This window comes from Bradysia coprophila, chromosome III (assembly GCF_014529535.1).
Source record: "Bradysia coprophila strain Holo2 chromosome III, BU_Bcop_v1, whole genome shotgun sequence".
Lineage (NCBI taxonomy): Eukaryota > Metazoa > Arthropoda > Insecta > Diptera > Sciaridae > Bradysia > Bradysia coprophila.
This window is the reverse complement of record NC_050736.1, coordinates 1,438,947-1,457,272: the sequence shown is the minus strand read 5'-3', so window position 1 is coordinate 1,457,272 and position 18,326 is coordinate 1,438,947. Positions and strand designations below refer to the sequence as shown.

At 36.7% G+C, this 18,326-nt stretch overlaps 4 protein-coding genes across 6 annotated transcripts; 2 read left to right on the top strand and 2 right to left on the bottom strand.

The window, feature by feature from the left end:
- Positions 1-315: 315 nt before the first annotated feature.
- Positions 316-4,353, bottom strand: LOC119078069 (lysozyme). Of its 2 annotated transcripts, none has more exons than XM_037185519.1 (5): positions 4,229-4,353; positions 1,477-1,626; positions 1,323-1,408; positions 572-638; positions 316-499 (listed from the first exon to the last, which is right to left on the bottom strand). In XM_037185519.1, exons 2-5 carry the CDS (start codon positions 1,619-1,621, stop codon positions 366-368), a joined length of 432 nt encoding a protein of 143 aa, XP_037041414.1. In that variant the 5' UTR covers positions 1,622-1,626; positions 4,229-4,353; the 3' UTR covers positions 316-365. The 2 variants fall into 2 exon arrangements, with proteins under 2 accessions (XP_037041414.1, XP_037041424.1); XM_037185529.1 differs by having other exon boundaries at positions 1,477-1,624; positions 4,263-4,352.
- A 1,458-nt stretch (positions 4,354-5,811) lies between these two features.
- On the top strand, positions 5,812-7,421 carry LOC119076778 (thiamine transporter 1-like). Its single transcript, XM_037183738.1, has 2 exons — positions 5,812-6,575; positions 6,637-7,421. The coding sequence occupies exons 1-2, from the start codon at positions 5,987-5,989 to the stop codon at positions 7,386-7,388; spliced, it is 1,341 nt and encodes a 446-aa protein (XP_037039633.1). The 5' UTR covers positions 5,812-5,986; the 3' UTR covers positions 7,389-7,421.
- A 1,939-nt stretch (positions 7,422-9,360) lies between these two features.
- LOC119077598 (peroxisomal membrane protein PEX14) lies at positions 9,361-10,986 on the top strand. Of its 2 annotated transcripts, XM_037184809.1 has the most exons (5): positions 9,362-9,591; positions 9,648-9,944; positions 10,267-10,493; positions 10,565-10,735; positions 10,800-10,986. In XM_037184809.1, exons 1-5 carry the CDS (start codon positions 9,523-9,525, stop codon positions 10,831-10,833), a joined length of 798 nt encoding a protein of 265 aa, XP_037040704.1. In that variant the 5' UTR covers positions 9,362-9,522; the 3' UTR covers positions 10,834-10,986. The 2 variants fall into 2 exon arrangements, with proteins under 2 accessions (XP_037040713.1, XP_037040704.1); XM_037184818.1 differs by lacking the exon at positions 10,800-10,986 and having other exon boundaries at positions 9,361-9,591; positions 10,565-10,739.
- Positions 10,987-12,737: 1,751 nt separating this feature from the next.
- On the bottom strand, positions 12,738-18,098 carry LOC119075970 (ATP-dependent RNA helicase dbp2-like). The gene is made up of 5 exons (XM_037182559.1): positions 17,945-18,098; positions 16,494-17,788; positions 14,085-14,183; positions 13,944-14,023; positions 12,738-13,879 (listed from the first exon to the last, which is right to left on the bottom strand). Coding segments are annotated over exons 1-5 (2,253 nt in total). The 5' UTR covers positions 17,947-18,098; the 3' UTR covers positions 12,738-13,102.
- Between the last annotated feature and the right edge of the window lie 228 nt (positions 18,099-18,326).

Genomic DNA, 18,326 nt, shown 5'->3' with positions numbered 1-18,326 from the left:
TCCTCCGCTCCATACAAATTTTGACATTAGACCATACCTATGGGGTATACTTTCATTGACTTTATCCTTGTTATGGAAAACACAATTGTGTTTCACCTTTCTTTCACCTTTGTCAGGTAGTTACGTCAATCGTATCATATTTCGTGGTTTTAATGTAGTTCGGACTTGCAGAACGAAATATGTCGATGAATCGAAAGATGACTTGATACAAATCAATACCATAGGAACAGTAACGAGTTTTTTTTATCAAATATTATCAAAGTTTTTTTTAAATAAATACAAACCTGTGTATCTTTAAAACCAAACACTTCCATATATGACTTACAAAAGACTGATTATATTCGAGCAAACACACAATCAAAATTTCAACAGTTGGAGAGATTTGGTAAATTTTGCTGCTTGCATTTTGCTTCCCATCCTTGCCAATTTTTAAATCCATATTTGTCGAACACTTTCATTGCACAGGCAATATCATCATCCAATTTGTCGTCAAGGAAATCTAGAAAATTGAAGTGGAATTTTGCATCACACTGTAGATTGATTCACGTTAACATAATATTGTATATATTACTATCGCAACGCGTCCAACAATTTCCTCCAATTACTCCATTTCGGCCACACCATTCGTTACTCTGAATCTAATTGAGTAAGTTTCATTAGTCAAATCTAATTAACTTAATTGAAATTATGAATTAACTACAATCGACTGTGGTGTTCCGAAAATATTAAGGTTTTTTCCGTAAACATTCGAACAATCACTTTATAGTCAGTAGTTGTTTGTGTAGTATCTACAATTGTAAATAGATATCTCTTATAAAATAAAATATTTAAAAGTATGGGGTCGCGGTTCTCGATTCACATGAGACGAGAAATATCTCTTTACAGTTTCCGACACATTCACAACCTTTTATGCTGAGGACTGTAGAGGTCGATCTGTTCTTTTTCAATCAATAACACCAACGAGCTACATATATACCCTACTTGCTATAATAAACATTAAATAATAGAAATAGAAAAAAAAATCAAAAATTACATTTAGACAAAACGACAACAAAAAAATGTCCATTATCCGAGTGGAGTGTTTTTCAAACAACCTTTACAGTACCTAAGCTACAGTATATAATAAAACCAATTTTATGCAACTCAGCATCATAATGCTCAAAAACGACTGACTTTAGATATCTCTCTTACATAAAACGTTGTATGAATCTCGGTGCAAAGTGATTTATTGGGAACACAATGTGTATATGAATTATTGCAATTACACTTCTAGTGTCTAATAAAGCACTCTGTACTCGATGTCATAAATAACAATTGTTTACCTGAAACATGCCATACATTTCGTACAAAGTCTTTCTCTTCAACATAGACGAATTCCGTCCACTTTCACTCTCAGCTAGGCAAACCCCTTTCAAGAAAATGAGAAGTTCTGTGAAAAGCTTCATTCAAGCTCCGTTTTAAGTACAGCTAACTTACAGTGCGCTATGAAGCTTCGATTGACTTTATTCTTCTCTAATGCTTTCTTCAATTCACATCTGGTAAACACTTTTCCATTACTTGTCTTCAATATTACCAATAAGACCAGTGTAGTTGCGATGATCAGTGCAATGTTGTTTCTCATTTTCTAAATTTGCAAATAAATGGAAATTTCAGTGTACGTGACATTGAACGAATCTTATCTCGTATCTTTAACAAATCGAAAAGAGTCCAACGAATTACATTCCAGACATTTTAACGTGACAAAAAGGCACACATTATCATCATACCAGCAATGACTTGAAATTCAATTTTAATAAAAATTTATTTGCATATCAAAAGCATTGAACCATTAATACTCTATAAAATTGATAACCCAACGCTTTTCTAGGAATTTCCATCTCCGCAGTAAACAGGCTATGTGATGCTAATATTTATTTATTTAGGTGGTAATTTAGTGAATTCTTTAGCTAATTATATTATTAGTTAACGATAATGTTTGTTAACCTTTTTGAGACGACCGTGTCACATATTTATTAATTATCCGATGTCTTTTATAACCAAATTATTTATCTTAAATCGAATGAAGTGAAAGATTTTATTTCAATCTGTCGAATCCTTAGAATCCAAATCAAGTGAAAGATTCGGAATAGAACTACGACTCTTATGCCATTTTTATTAGATGACAACGACTCCTTTAATTTAAAAATTTCAACCAACTTGGAAAAGCTGTTTTATTGGTGTGGTTGCCATTAAAAACATAGCTAACGCCGACCCGTACGAAACACCTATTCGTATCAAAAGCCTTTAATGTGAAACTCTTCATTTCTCTTACTTCATTTTCTTCTCTGCTGAAAAACTATTCTCCCTTTAAAATCACTTACATTATCCACTCTTTGCCTTGTTATCATATACAACTAAATTGCCGAAGGCAATATAGACAGCCCCGTACGAAGACAAATTTCATAAATTCCTATTTAAACAGCTATATACCGCTATATTTACCTATATTTCACAAAAATTAACATTTCACAGATAAATATATGCTATTATATAGCTCTATATGCCTGTATATAGCTCAATATAGCTGTATATAGGTATATATAGATGTCCATATATGGAATCCCTGAAACCCCTCACACTTAACACATTATTTCCATGTTAACAGAAACTCTCTAAGTATCATTTTTTCCAAGATATTTCTATTTTACTAAAATCCAATATGGCCGCCGGCAGCCATTTTGTTAGGAGACCGGAAATAGTACCGACGCTTTACATTCGTTAATACCTTTCAAACAAAAAAAAATCATGAAATTCGGTCAAAATTTACTAGAGATATTGTCAAAATACACCACGTTCACTGTACTTCCGAGTAGCCAGATAAGAGCTCACTCCAAGAGACCTAGCTCACGCTCCGGAGAACGTAATTTCAAAAACTTTTTTTCCCTGATTGGTACGGTCAATACCTATCTAATAAAGCTAAAACAGACGAAATATGTTCAAATGTGGCCGACCTACAAGCAAAAACTGCTTGCCGCCCTGTGCCTGTTCCACACCAAGGGGTAAAACTCACGAGTCGGTCATCCGATTTCCATAAACTTTTTTTTTGTCGATCGGTATTGTAAATACCTTTTATTTGACGTATCACTTACAAGTTTAACGTTTAAATGTCCGGAGATATCTTCGAAAAACCGTAAAGCACTTATTGGGCCACAGCTCGGGAGGGGTCGTTCCAAAATCACTCATCTTCGAACTTAGCCTGTCTTTTGACATTACCAAACGGGAAAAAAAAGAATTTTCAAAATCGGATGCGTTTTACTCAAGTTATCGTGCAGACAGACAGACGGACAGACGGACATTTTTTTTCGCGGATTTGGCATCTCTAGACAACCACAATAGGTTTCCCCTTACTCAGGGAGTCCAAATCGACGTGTTACAAACGTATGCGTAAACCTATAAGACCCCAGTACTTCGTACGGGTCTAAAAAAAATAGAGAAATCAGAGAAACAGCAGTAACAGCTTAGATGTGAAATTGGAATTTTTACATGTGTAAAGCTGTAACTTAAAAAATAATGAAATTTGTCGATGAGCCCATGGAGAATTTATTGTGATCATCTTAATGACACTGAACTTGCAGATCTTCAATAAAAATCGATCAGGATCAAGATAAAAAGTTAAAAAGCCTTAGTTGAAGCTTTTATAGCGTTCTAATGTGTACGTAAGAAAAAAAAGCAGTCAGTTTTTCCCCGGTGTGAATACAGTAAATAAACCACCGACGTAAAGAAAATGTGTTCTCTACCTCTTTTATTTACGTTTCCAGATAGTCTACTAAAAGGTGTTAATGATCGTTTCTTTCCTGGTGTTTAATACACGTTAAACTCATTAAAATGTAAATTGATACAACAACAAGTCTATCAAACTGTTGATAGAAATAAATATTTTAGCAACAATATTGTGGGCATAAATATACACGCACGTTTCAGACCACCGTATTGGGCTTAATATACTGAAATTGCACTTAAATAATCGTGAATTTAATTCAAACGATGTTGGGATTTTCTTTTTCATTGATAAAAACAGTGTTAGGGCAGAACAGTTGATTAAGTTAAAAATTTATGAAGTAAAATGTGAAACAATAGACACAGATCCATTGAATATTCTAATTTTCTTCACAATTTACCAAGTTATTAACAAACATTATTCCTTTTAAATTTTTGATGGAGAAACCATCAAAACAAATCGCTATTCACCTTTTTTTAGTGCTAACAAACAACAAGTCACTCACTGTAAAAAAAAGAGCAAAACCTAAATGAGATTGCGCCGCGAATAATAAATTTCGTTCCGAATAGATGAGCTGAATGTAAGCGACTAAAAATTATTTTATCATTGTATTCTATAATTATGTGCTCAAATAAAGCTGTGTTGATGATAACTTGTAATGAACAATAAATACAATAAATGTTACATTCTCCACACGAAATTGTATTCAACAGTGAGTGTTGATTCTACACAACTTGTTGTGCTCTTTTTGTTGTCTTATCTTTTTATCTCTTCGATTTTAAAAGTGGAAGTAAAGAGGAAAAAAACAACCCGTAGATTTTTTCCTCTGTTAATTTGTTGTTTTAAGTATACGAAAACGTGTAAGCTACTTCAAGTTCCAAGAGTCATTACGAATATTTTTAGATATAAGTATCGGTTACTTTCGCAGTTTCAATTTAGTGCGAATTTGAGAAAAATTTCAGGAAGTACTAAAAGCTTTAAAACAAACGGATATTCATCTGTTATCGATAACGGCGGCAAAAATAAAAATAAACAAACTCCGACCATAAATGCTAATATATATAACCGATTCCGATTGCATAATGTTAAAAGAAATGAAGTAAAAGACTTCGAATCATTATCTCGAGAATTGGTAGGTCAAACCGTCAAACGAAGTAATAGAATCGACTGCACTTCTGATATGCTTGCATTGAAAGATTATTGAACTAAATTTGAGTCAAATTAAATCCTAAAACTTAAATATTGCCATCGTCTATCTAAAACATTATTACAGTTGTTTGATTTATTTTAATTTCGTCATATTACGTTTGCAAATTTTCACTTCACAAGTTGGAAACTTCTTATGGACTAGCAAGACACCCGTATTGAATTTGGAACACCTGTAAAGTTTTGCTGACAACAATGCCATCCACTTAATCATATAGAAACGTTCATTATATGAACATTTTGGCTCGCTATCCTGCAGTGACTATTTTTAAGATAATATTTTCTCCCAGCTAACCTATGAAACATAATAAATAGAATTATTATGTTTACCATGCTACATGACTATAGATAAGTCCAATTTCAATGTCTTGCATTCGTTTCATGCAGTTCGGTGGCAACATCAGTATTTTACATGACTAGGGATAAAACGATGAAAAGTAGAGTTTTCGTGTGAATTTTGTTGATCCGAGGCGTAGACGAGTTATGTAATTGGTTTTACTGTATATACTCGGAGTGTATTGGTGTGACTCTCCTATCTCGAGGAACGGAAAAGTACTTTGGGTGTTTGCAAAACATCTTTACTTGTGTGTATTGGGGTATCATGAAAGATACTATTACTTTACATGCTGATGGCGTCGAAAGTAGTGCTTGAAACATGAAAAGTACGGTTTTCGACGCAAAAATTGCGAGCGTCAACAGTCAAAGAGTTTATATGAAAATCGTTCCCTGAACCCTAACGCTATACGCAACGGTTTAAAAAAATATTGACACATAACATTGATACGTAAACTATCTAATCTTTTAACTGATACGCCCAGCTACAGTGACTTCCAACTTCCTTTTATGCAGACAGTACGCTATTTCATCTTGGTGTGGTATAATCGATTGTCATTAACCACTATTATTAGTCTTATCACTATTGTCTCGTCAAACTAATAGGCTTATCGCAGTTATTCGAAATTCGGATTTTCAAAAATATCTAATCTTTCAACATGTCTATTTACAAATACTCCATCTCACTCAATGAAGCCGCTTCAGTTCATCAGTCGTTGTTTGTTCGATAAATCATACATTACCAGACGACGACGCGAGGGAAGCTTCAAGATGCAAGATTATTTAAAAATTTCACTAATTCTAAGCACCTTTGGCTTATTGAAGGAAACAAGACCATCGGAGTCATTTATCGCGGATTTCATTGTTGACTTCAAGAACATAACAGCCGAACAGATTAACCAAGACATTTTTCCGATCGGAACGTATTCCTATCTCGTTCAGCTCATCATAATTTTCCTCGTTACCGACATGCTGAGATACAAACCGTTGATTATTTTGCTTGGTGCTAGCGGTGTCACCATATGGAGCATGCTGTTGTGGACGAATTCCGTATTGGGATTGCAGTTTGTCGAAGTCATTTATGGTACTTATTGCGCCACTGAAATTGCTTACTACAGCTACATTTATGCGAAAACAGAAAGAGAGCATTATCAGGCTGTGACATCACATACTCGGGCAGCAATTTTAGTTGGGAGGTTTGTCGCCGGTGTGTCTTCTCAGTTGCTTGTGTTTTTTCATGTTATGAACTACAGACAACTCAATTATCTCACGTTGATAAGTGTGTATTTGTACAGAAAACGGTTGATCGAAATTGGTTAACTTAAAGTTGCTTTTCTCAGCTCAAATTTTAGCGTTCGTCTGGGCATTTTTTATTCCGCGTGTTGAAACAAGCACATACTTTAATCGTAATACAGGAGGAAAGTGGTCAGAAACATTTCGTCGCAGCCAGATCCTAGAAGCCTTTAATTTGATTTGGAATCATTTTCGAACCAGTTACGCCAACAAAGTCGTTGTGTTGTGGAGCATTTATTATGCTGTTGTGTTGTGTTTTAACATACAAATCACAGCTTATATCCAGATTCTGTGGATGTCCATCGACGATTCACAGGAGGTGATTTACAATGGGGCTGTTGATGCCATTCTCACATTATTAGGAGCTTGCTTTGCGATATTGGCTGGGAAAATTCACATAAATTTCTTAAAGAAAAGCATGCACTCTCTGCTAGTACTGATTCTTATGTCAAGCGTACAAGGAGTGTTTGTAGTATTGGCAGCAAACAGCCAGACACTTCTGGCGTGCTACATTTTTTACATTTGTTTCGGTGCTTCATATGCCTTTGGAATTACAATTTGTGCAACAGAAATTGCTAAGAATCTTGCCGAAGACACGTTTGGATTAGTTTTCGGATTCAACACGTTGATAGCTTTAACACTGCAGACAGCCGTGACATTATCAGTTGTTTCCTATGGATTCCAGTTATCTCCAAGTGGTCAATACCAAGTATACGGATACGCTTATGTTGTCCTTGCAGCTGTCTATCTGGTAACACTCTTTGTTGACATAATGAGAAGGAGTATAAGAAGGGTCTGACGAAATCATGTGGAATAAATTCACAAAATCAAAATGGCACTCGTATTTATCCTTATAATTTTGAGTCACACTACAATGTTTAGAGAAATTTAGTTGGAGTTATAAAATGACGGAAACAAAGCATGAAAAACACAATTGTTGAACAAAATTTTCGTTTCACTTGGTTCTATTACCTTCATTTTGACAAAAAGTATTTACTAGGATGTTTAATATTTATTAGCCATACAAGCGCACCAGTATCTGAAATGCTCTCTCGTTAGGGTCGTTCTAGCACTCAAAACAAAAGTCGTAGAACGATTTCTTTCACCCAGCAAAATTAATAGTTATTTACGTATCGATTGAGTAGGCCGAAAGAGTTACGTATTAAGTTTTGTATGCTTGCTAAGAGGACCGAAAGTAAAGCTGTCAATTCGCGGGGCGAAAACTTTCGCTTTCGCCCCTTGAATTGACATTTCTTTACTTTCTGTCCGAGCGAAAGCTTTCGCCCCACGAATTGACAGCAATTACACCGATCTCCAGCCGGTTGCTAGGAATCTCGCGCCGCGTCATTCACAATAATTCTCATTTTGACACATTTTGTATAAGGAAGATGTCACTTTGTAAGTTATTGTGAATGACGCGGCGCGAGATTCCCTAACACCCTCCAGCCGCGATGAGCGGTCTATTGTGGTATATATTGCAAACATAGCAATTTTTACAATACTGGTATTCATCTGTTATCGATAACAACGACAAAAATAATGACAAGCTCTGGAAAATATGGTCCTTTATATAGAAAAATGCAAGTTAAAAAAATTGATGTACAAGATTTGAAATCAACTGATAAATAGTTTTTTAATTTACTAGGGAGGTAATAAGGCGTTTCCCTATCTTATAGAAATGACTTGGCGTAGGGTACCGCCATCATAAATTAAAATAGCATACTATTACTGGGAGGTGGGAGGTAACTCGATATCTCGTATCACGAGGAGAAAAAGTACCTCGGGCTGACAACATCTGATAGTTTTACTCCTATGGATACGAGGTATCACATTACCTCCCTGATGTAGTAATCTACTATTACATGCCTAGGGATAAAAAAAATGAAAAGTAGAGCTTTCGTGTGAATTTTGTTGACCCGAGGCGTAGCTGAGGTCAACAAACACACGAAAACGAGACTCTTCATTTTTATTCCGAATTATGTAATGGATTTTTCATGCTGAGGGCGTCGAAAGTAGTGCTTGAAACATGAAAAGTACGGTTTTCGACGCATGCACAAATATTTGGATCAATCAACGCAATTCAAGCAAAAGTGGTACTCTAAATAGGGTACTGAAACTTGACATTGCTCCATACAAAATTTTACGCTGTAAAAAGAGTGGGGAAAAAATTTAATTCAAAATAGTACTCTATTTGGCAGGTGTCAATCGAAACACTTTTGCTTGAAGTGCGTTGGATCGATAGACCCGATAAAAATACTGGTCATATGCTTGCCGTCTGTAACTGGTTAATCTGTCATGTTATCTCCATTTTCTGAGTAAGATAACACAAGCAAGAACTTGTCGTTTACTTTTCTCGTCGTTATCGATTACTCTAGCTACACATAGCGACGCGAAATAATCTTATTTAGTCTACAGTCAAATTTGACAGGAGAACAAAAGAAAGATTTGAATTAGGCCAAAGCACCTACCAGGGTAATAGATGTTTCACCACGTCAAATAGAGTAGTATTTTGAAACCAATAATACCATTAGCAGCCCTAATGGTAACTTTACACTGACATTAATGAATAAGGGTATGGAAATATTCGCATGTCTAGATTAAAGTACTATTTTTTCTATTACCCTGCTAGGTGCGTTGATTAATCGTCTTTCGCGTTGCCATCCGTAGCAGTGTATCTACAGTAACAAATGACTTACGTGTTTTTTTAATGTTGACAGTGTAACACAGAAATTGTTGAAAGCGAACTCATCCACATTGTATATGGCTGCAAAATCTGTCAAAAAAGTGTCATAGCAATCAACTCATGTGTGTGTTAAGACAATTAAAGTGCTCGTGAAAAACAAATATTGCTACTGATACCAAAGAAAGTCTTTTTTATCTCACACTACACATCCAATAAATCATTCAAAATTCATCTATCAGTTGATATCAGCATGAGTGATACCGATCCAGGTGATACAAGCGTTGGCCAGCCGGTGGTGGTTCCACCCAGAGAATCATTGGTATGTGTTCGTACATTCGAATGAATCCACCAAAACTGATCGTTGATTTATTTCAGATCAACACAGCAGTACAATTCCTTCAGAACAATAATGTGCAACGCAATCCGCTTAGCCAAAAACAAAAGTTTCTACGTAGCAAAGGTTTGACCGAAAATGAAATACAAATCGCCTGTGAACGAGCGGGCGTTTTTAGTCATGATCCGAATAGTACGGTCATCAACATGGGAATTAGTACCCCAACAACTCAATATGTGGTGCAGCAACCAATGACCACATTGCAGAGGATTCGAGAAATTTTGAGCTCGACTGCATTGATAGCCGGATTCACCTATGCCATTTATTTGTTTTATAAGGTATTCGGTTGGATCAGACGAAGAAAATAATAAATTCTTTTTCAAATGCAAAAACAAACGAGCCAAAGGTCGGACTGATAAAAAAAATGTGATGTGTGCATCGTATAGTAAAATCATTGAAAAGACACTGTAGTTTCTATACGACGAATGTACTCAGCTTTGTGTGATGGATTCTACACTAGCATATCAGCCGCTAGCAAGATGAAATATAAAAAGATTTTTTATTTTCTTTATCTGAATGTCTGTTCAATCACAACGATGATGTATTAGTAATCTTAGTTCACCTCTAACACTATGAAAATATTGCCTGTTATTTCCATAGAACTACATCGAACCAATGCTATTTGGACGGCGTAGAAAGAAGAAAACTTTAGACGAATCGATTGAAGAATTGAACAAGAACGTCGAAACGAACATAAAAGAACTCAACCAAGAGCTAGTCAAAGTTAAAGAGGAAATTGCGAAGGCATCCCGAAGTGACAGCATTTACCGTGAAATAAGTAACTTTAAGTCGGACATTGATGCCATCAAAGGTCTTCTATTGAATCGGTAAGAATTTTTTGAAATTATTTTCGAATGAGATGTGCAAATAAAGTCGGATCTTCAATTTCTTACAACAGCAAACAGTTTTCTAGTCCAGTCGTTCCGCCATCGATTCCCGTTTGGCAATTACAGTCTCAACATTTACCCGTTGATAATGAACACGATAAAAATGACGATGCCGGTTCTGGATCTGGTTCCAGTGAAACGGAAGTGGTTACCAAAAATAGTGACAGTAGTTTGGAAATGATGTAAGATCACCGTAGACACATAACTCACGATGGGTGCACATTTGATTGTATTTATTCCACTTAGATCTTCTATGATGGACGAAGACAAGCACAATTAATTTGGGGTGATTTGAATTCTTTTTTGTGGTTTCAATGTCCAGAAGCTATAGTTCAATGGGGTGACGAGCGGCAGGCTTTAGATGTTTTAAAATGTGTTTTCTTTTTTTTTGTAAATACTATACTTGGTGATTGATGAATAATGACCGCATTTTTTAAAAAACAGTTCGATTCTTTTGATTCTCTGACGCCCTATGAAACGTAACAAACCAGATATCGATAAAAGTTCATTTAGACAGTGCCTAATGTTTAAGAACTAGTTCTCAAAAATTGACAACTGTATCGTGATTTAATACATTTGTGAAATCTTTGTGGGAAGTATTGGAACGCGCCGAAAGTGTTGGAACTTTGCAGCCTTTTTTGGTTGACACTAACTCTTTCTCGTATACTCATAGACTTTTCTTACCTTAGGGGCCATTCACAAATTACGCACGCTCCTAAGGGGGGAGGGGGGGTTTGACAAAAGCGTACGCTTCATACATTTTTGAAATTTTCTCCATACATTTTTGCGTGCAAGGGGGGAGGGGGGGTCTGAAATTTCGAATTTGATGCGTGCGTAATTTGTGAATGGCCCCTTATATTTCATTCAAACTTAACTTTTCGAGAGACGTTGACACCATTAACCGTAAAAAGATATTTTCGTTGGATTCAATTACAGTCATAGGTAGTGAAATTTCAGCATGCATTTGCTTCAGATTTTTTTCAGCTGTTCCACACAAACAATCAAATCTTTTATCTTCATACGGTTTCTCCACTATCACGCGCGTGTATGTAGCCGCTTCAAGCGTATAAACAAGTCTAATCAGTTTTGATTGTATAATGTGTGGATCAGCTAAAAAACAGCTGAAGCAAATTCATGCTGAAATTACACTGCCTCCGACTGTACACTCAACAAAAATTACTTAGAAATTGTTTCATATTACAACGGTTCTTCAACCCATCTAATCGAAACATATACTGTAACGGTATCGTCTGTTATGTCTCGCCTGTTACACGAGTCAACGTATATAAATGCTGTCATTTTAAGTGGAAATGCTGCAATAATCCTGCAATTTAGCTGGATTCCTTAACTTTTACTTGTGAAGTTTTTGTCATAGAGGTAACTAACACGAAAACGTCAACTTTGCTTCTTTTGACGTTGGTTTTTGTAGTGCGAAGGGCCTATTATGGGTAAATTTATTTACCGAAATTTACAGTGAGAGGCAGTATGATTTCATCATGAATTTGCTCCAGCTGTTTTTCAGGTAATCCACAGACAGTTGAAGCTGCTACACGCATGCGCGTGGTAGTGGTAAAACAGTATAAAGGCGTATAAACAGTTTTGATTTTTTGTGTGGATCAGCTGAAAAACAGCTGAAGCAAATTCATGCTACTTTCACTGCCTCTGACTGTAAATTTCGGGAAAACAATTTACCAATAATAAGCCCTGGATCTAACCATTTTAACCACATTCACGTGGACACCGTATGCGAAATAAATAATAGGAATTGGATTGAAATTGTTGGAATTTACAATTTACAAGGCAAGAGGGAAATGACGACTTCTGGAAGAAAATGTGAGTTCATGAAGAATTGTCGACTACTCTTTGAGAAAGTCGTCGTTTCTCGTGTCGTCGATTTTTCCGTGCAATTTTGATCACATGAGTTTTAAGAAAATGAATTCCTTCCTACTTGAAGTGGAGGATAAATTCAAGTATTGGGTATACCAGTCTCACACGTCTATTCAAGTCATAGCCTTAATAGTCAATTAAAAATTCGATTTTTGAATGTTTTTTTTTTTTTTTTCATTTATTTGTAGACACTGTTCATAAATAACATTGGCTGAGTAATTTCCTAAATACTCATCAAATGCAATAATAATCAGTAAACTTATATATCAAGATTACCAGGAATTAAAAAAAAAAAACTTAAATGAAGTAGCCACTGTAGCCGTTATAGTCAATTATTCACTAATTTTTAAACTAAATTTTTCCATCGATTATGATAAAAGAATGATTGTAGACAAAATTCGAGCGATTGTGTTGTTTAGGACAATTCCAAGAACACCGAAAACTCTTTAACTAAGTCATGGGTCACTATTCTACAGAAAAAAAGCAAAGCTAATTCAGTGAGCGAGACGTGCAAAACTTAATGCAAACATTACTTCAAAGATATGGAAAGAACATTTGAATGAAAAAAACGTCTAATTGGTAAATGCTATACGTGATTTTAAAGTGTGTTAACATGACACAGTCACAGAATAGCCAGGTGATGAGGAATACGAGAATAGAAATTACTTTGTCGGTAGTGGAGGTGGTGGAAATGCATACATGGATGGCAACGGTGCACCACCGTACTGATAATTTCCACCGTTTGATGAAGATGATGGTGGAGGTGGACGGGATGTGTCACCTTGATGGTTGTAATTATACTGATTGGATTGATTTTGATATCCTGAATTGGACTGTGTTATCGCAGAGCTAATAGCTGGAGGCGGTCGATTGTATTTGGCCGACGAGTTGTCATAGAAACTGTTTGAATGATCGTCTTTGTTACGATTCGAATACGAGTCCGCAGACATTGGCGGTGGTCGACTGTCATTATTTGAGAATCGTGAACCGCCTCCACTCTGAAAACGAGATCCAGCCGACCGTGGGCCACCCGTTACGGAATTACTGTCATTATGATTTGAGAACCGAGACGCTGGATTATCGGTTTTGGGTATATCGGAAAATCGAGACCGGCCACTAGAATGTATATCAGAACGCTCGCGATCCCGACCGAAATTATCCCGGTTATTGTAGTCGTTTCCCTTGTTGCCGTAATTGTCTTTCATTGGACCATCCTTCGTTGAATCATACGCGTTCGGCCGACCGTAATTACCTTTGTTATTGAAATTGTCCCGACTTCCGCCGTTATTGTTTCCTCCACGATTACCACCTCCTCCACGTCCACCGAAGTCTCGTCGGTTGTCACCGCCACCGCCACCTCGATTGAATCGATCGCGATTGAATCGTGAACGGCCGAAACCTCCCGATTTTGCCATATCAAACAGTCTAGGGTTAATGACCTGATGACAAGGATTCAATATTAGAATACTATCGCGGGTTGGTCATTCTACATCTGTATTTTACCTGATTAGCTTCCTTCAACACATTGATGAGATCATTAGCCTTAGCAGCATTTTGAGCGGTGAACAATGTGTAGGCAGTTCCTGTGTTGATCATTCAGTTGATAAATGTTATAGGAAGTTGAGGGAATACACTAAGACAAACCTGTATTATTTGATCTTCCTGTACGTCCGATGCGATGCACATAGTCCTCCGAATTGTTGGGATAATCATAATTTATCACGAACTTAACATCCTCGACATCTACATTATTGGAAATATTGTTTTAAAAATGAACGTCGTGCTCAAGTTTGGGTTAGTCGAAACGATTTTTTTGTTGGGAAAATCGAATCTTTCAGACATTTTTCGATAAAGAAAATTAAATAAAAAATTTAACAAAAAATAGCAAATAATAAAAGTACAAACCATGTGCTGTGTCCTGAAAATATAAACTTTGTTTTTTTCACAATGAAAAAATTCAAGTCCAATTTACTTTCATTCCATAACACAAATTCGATCGCAATTTCTTTCTTTCTCTTTTTTTTTCATTTTTAAATTTATTTACAAATTGATGGTCAGTCAAACCTAAAGGCCGGGAGTCTGTGGTAATCAATGTGTTAAAAGTTCACTTTTATCTTAGTAGATTTTTCAGTTTTTGTTTTCATAAATTTTGTTGGCATTTTAGATTATGTCTATTTATCACAATTACAGCTATATTGTCTCTGTTTACCCTACAAGCAAATAGTTATCCAGAATTTGGACTGTTCAAATCCATTCAATTGAACAGGCTAGCAAAATAAAACAAACGTTTACACTGGAGTAACTTGACGTAAAATCACTTGCATAAATCCTCTCGACGCTGATTCGGTATGACAAAATAAGCCACATGAGCACAGAACATTGAAGTCACTGCACGATCGCTGAATTACGATAAAAAAAACTTGGTTCATTGTGTCGGAAATGAAGCCAGCTTGTTCCTGATTTCCGTATCACTAAATATTTTTACTTACATGACAACTGCTTCAGCATACAAAACAATTGTTTTCCTTCAAGCACATTATGCCATTCATTGATGAAATCCATCAAGAATGATTCATGCTTGCAAGATGAGCTACATGGTACACAAATTGGAATCTGAGCATTTTCCATTCATTGTCACATGCAGCAAGATGAGCTACATGGTAACACTAATTCAATTGGAACGAGAGCATTTCCCATTCGTTTTCACAATGTAAATTTTAGCACAATACTTTTGGTTGAAAGCCGGTCGAATTATGCTGATACACTGATTGTTGCAATCACCATTTTAATTTCGACCTTTCAACGTATGCTGAAAACTGTTAGCTGGTATCATTTTCCGCTGTTTCCATACAACGATCTTCCGCCCAATTCAGATGATACGATTCATCGTACCGTTCAAGTCAAGTTACAGGATGGGATAAACTTGTCTATCTTTATTGATCGTTGGGCCGATGGAGTAATTTTAAAACTGAACTCTATCGAAAAACAAAACATTTTCCTAATTTCGTGTCATTCGAAACAAAACTAAGGATAAATAACGTCTAGATACTAATCCTGGTTCCAACATGCTACTTAAAAAAACAATTGTCAAAATTCCGGCTTAACTTAACTCTTCAATCGGTTGGCATAATTCAAATTTGTTGCCATTTGAACATATTGCCGAAAATACCAACTGATAAAAGAAATCAATAAACAAAACTAAATGTTGTAGGTAGCATCCGATCGACGAAGTATCGTGCGTGGTACTTTCGACTTCATTGACTCGAACCACAATACAATTATTGTCATACCATTTTTTTAGAAACGTCTGGACTTTAACTTGCAAGTAGGATAATTATGACGATAAGAAGTATTAAGTGAAATTGCATAGACATTTTGGGGAAAGTTTAAAATTTGAATTGGTTAAGATTTACCTGAAAATAATATTTTATCAATAATTGCACCAATCACACCACGTTCGCTGCTGGTATTACATTGATTAAAAAACAAAATAATTCTAATTTAAACAAAGAGTAAAATTCTCTCGTTTCTTGTAACACACAGTAACGGCAGCAGCAGTCAAAAGCAAATAATTTGTGGGTCCAGTATTCACTCAGTCCTTTCGTGTGCTTTTTTTGTTAAATGTTAAAACAAAATATTTACTGCGCAACACAAGAATGATTCGGAAAAATCTCGCTCACACTCTCCTACCCCATCCGCAGTTTCAATACAATTCTGTGAAACTTACCTCGATCGTCGAATTAAGTGCTGTGAATACTGGAAAATTGAATTGAAGAGCATGACATTGATTCTATGTGGGGTGTGTGTGTGTGTGATGTGCTGCTAATAACAATATTATTTATATTTCAGGCCACACCTGATGGACGTTAACCATTTCATAGAACAAAAAAACAAATCTCTAAAATATATTACAGATCTCGGCCGAACATCTGACTGACTTGCATTCCGTTTACATACTGTTTTTTTTTTGGTTTGATCTTGTTTTCATAAATCGTTTCAAGGATGCGAGATCAACGATCAAAGTGAGATGATAATAGGGTTTTCAAGTCTTACCGAGTCCACGGGCTGCAACGTCGGTGGCAACGAGAATGGCTTGTCGACCGTTCCGGAATGAATTCAATACGTAGTCACGTTCCTGTTGAGTTTTATCGCCATGAATGGCGCACGCCTTCCAACCGTTGCGACAAACCGCACGCGTTATATCGTCGACACGTCGCTTCGTTTCCACAAAAATGATGGTTTTCGTCTCGTTTTCCGATGAGATCTCGGTTAACAGTTTCATGAGTTTTGTCTCCTTCTCGTACTCCTCGCACACATCCACAATTTGCAAAATATTGTGATTGGCGGACAAGTTCAACGAGCCAATGTTGATCTGAATGTAGTCCTCCAGGAACTCTTCGGCTAATGCTTTCACTTCTTTCGGCCAGGTTGCCGACCACATAAGAACTTGCCTGTCGGGTCGAATTTGTTCGATGATTTTTCGGATCTGCGGCTCGAATCCCATGTCAAGCATACGATCTGCTTCGTCCAAAACAAGGTAGGTACAACGCTTCAAATTGGTAGTGCCTCGTTCAAGAAAATCCAACAGGCGACCAGGGGTGGCAATGACTATTTCGACTCCTCGTTCCAAGTCTCTGGCTTGTGGACTCTTCGGAGCCCCTCCAAATATGCAAGTATTACTAACACTTGTACATGAGCCGAAATCAGTTGCGACTTGTTGAATTTGCTGTGCCAATTCACGCGTCGGAGCCAAAATTAACACAATCGGTCCATCTCCGCGTTGTAATCTCGGTTGATGATTTATGTGCAACACAGCTGGCATAATGTAGGCCAACGTCTTTCCACTGCCAGTCTGCGCAATTCCTACCATGTTTCGTCCGCTCAATGCTATCGGCCATCCTTGCGCTTGAATTGATGTTGGTCTTTCAAAACCTTGTTTAGCGATTTCCTTCATTGCATAGTCCGGAAAGCCGCCTTCAATGAAATTCAGCATAGGCGGTGGTACATCCTTGCCCCGTACAGTAATCTCGTTTTTGTTCAAATATTTTTCAACCTCCGATTGTGGACGATTCAGAACTGAGGCACACGGTTCGTAGAAATTTTTCCGAAACGGTGTTAACAACTCGTTGTCCCAACGAACTCGCCGCAAGCGATCGCCCGGTTGCTGTTTATTATTTCCCATTCCAGCTCCCATGTTTCGGTCGCCGCCTGGACCACCGCGTCGATCATTGCCTCGGAAGCTTCCACCACCTCTGTCACCATTACGAGACATCGAACCTCTATTACTGCTTCCACGATTATTGCGATACATACCACCATCACCACCGCCGTTACGATCTCGATTGTACCTAGAACAATAGTTTGTTGTTAGATGACAATTTATAGGAAACAATTTTCTGCAATAAAATGGAGGCCGCCCTAATGAGACTGCAACGCAACAAAAGCAAAGCTTCAGAAAAGTCAGCGTAGTGGAATGTTTGGAAGTCACCTACAAATTCACTTACATTTTAGTGTTAAGGGTCCTTTATACGGGGATGTGAAGAAGTGCAAACTGTAGGTATTGTTGTTTCGAGAAATTTTCGTGTTACAGAAAACTTTAAGCTATTTTTTCACTCTCTGCTACACTGCAGTTTTGACAATCGAGGATTACACACACACACACAGCCAAAGTCATTGAGAATACGTTCAAATTCGACATATGTTTTGAGGCGGAAATATTTAAAATATTTTTTTTTTTGACGATTAACGTAATTTAATTAGAAAACTAATTAAATTACCTCTGCAGACAACAACGATTGGCATATTCCGATTACCTTACACCAGTGATTGACAACATAGATGCTATTAGGAGTATACCCTACTCATCTCACCCTACTAATCTTGACG

Bases quoted from the DNA above. Each gene is read 5' to 3' on its own strand.
- LOC119078069 (XM_037185519.1), bottom strand. From the start codon at position 1,621: ATGAGAAACAACATTGCACTGATCATCGCAACTACACTGGTCTTATTG. The intron at 1,409-1,476 runs GTAAGTTAGCTG...TTTTCTTGAAAG, and splicing joins TCGAAGCTTCATAGCGCACT to GGGTTTGCCTAGCTGAGAGT. The intron at 500-571 runs GTAATATATACA...TCAATTTTCTAG, and splicing joins TTGTTGGACGCGTTGCGATA to ATTTCCTTGACGACAAATTG.
- LOC119076778 (XM_037183738.1), top strand. From the start codon at position 5,987: ATGAAGCCGCTTCAGTTCATCAGTCGTTGTTTGTTCGATAAATCATAC. The intron at 6,576-6,636 runs GTGTGTATTTGT...TGCTTTTCTCAG, and splicing joins CAATTATCTCACGTTGATAA to CTCAAATTTTAGCGTTCGTC.
- LOC119077598 (XM_037184809.1), top strand. From the start codon at position 9,523: ATGAGTGATACCGATCCAGGTGATACAAGCGTTGGCCAGCCGGTGGTG. The intron at 9,945-10,266 runs GTATTCGGTTGG...TTATTTCCATAG, and splicing joins CCATTTATTTGTTTTATAAG to AACTACATCGAACCAATGCT. The intron at 10,736-10,799 runs GTAAGATCACCG...TATTCCACTTAG, and splicing joins GACAGTAGTTTGGAAATGAT to ATCTTCTATGATGGACGAAG.
- LOC119075970 (XM_037182559.1), bottom strand. The intron at 14,184-16,493 runs GTAAGACTTGAA...CCAATAATGTAG, and splicing joins CGTTGCAGCCCGTGGACTCG to ATGTCGAGGATGTTAAGTTC. The intron at 14,024-14,084 runs GTTTGTCTTAGT...TGATCAACACAG, and splicing joins AGGAAGATCAAATAATACAG to GAACTGCCTACACATTGTTC.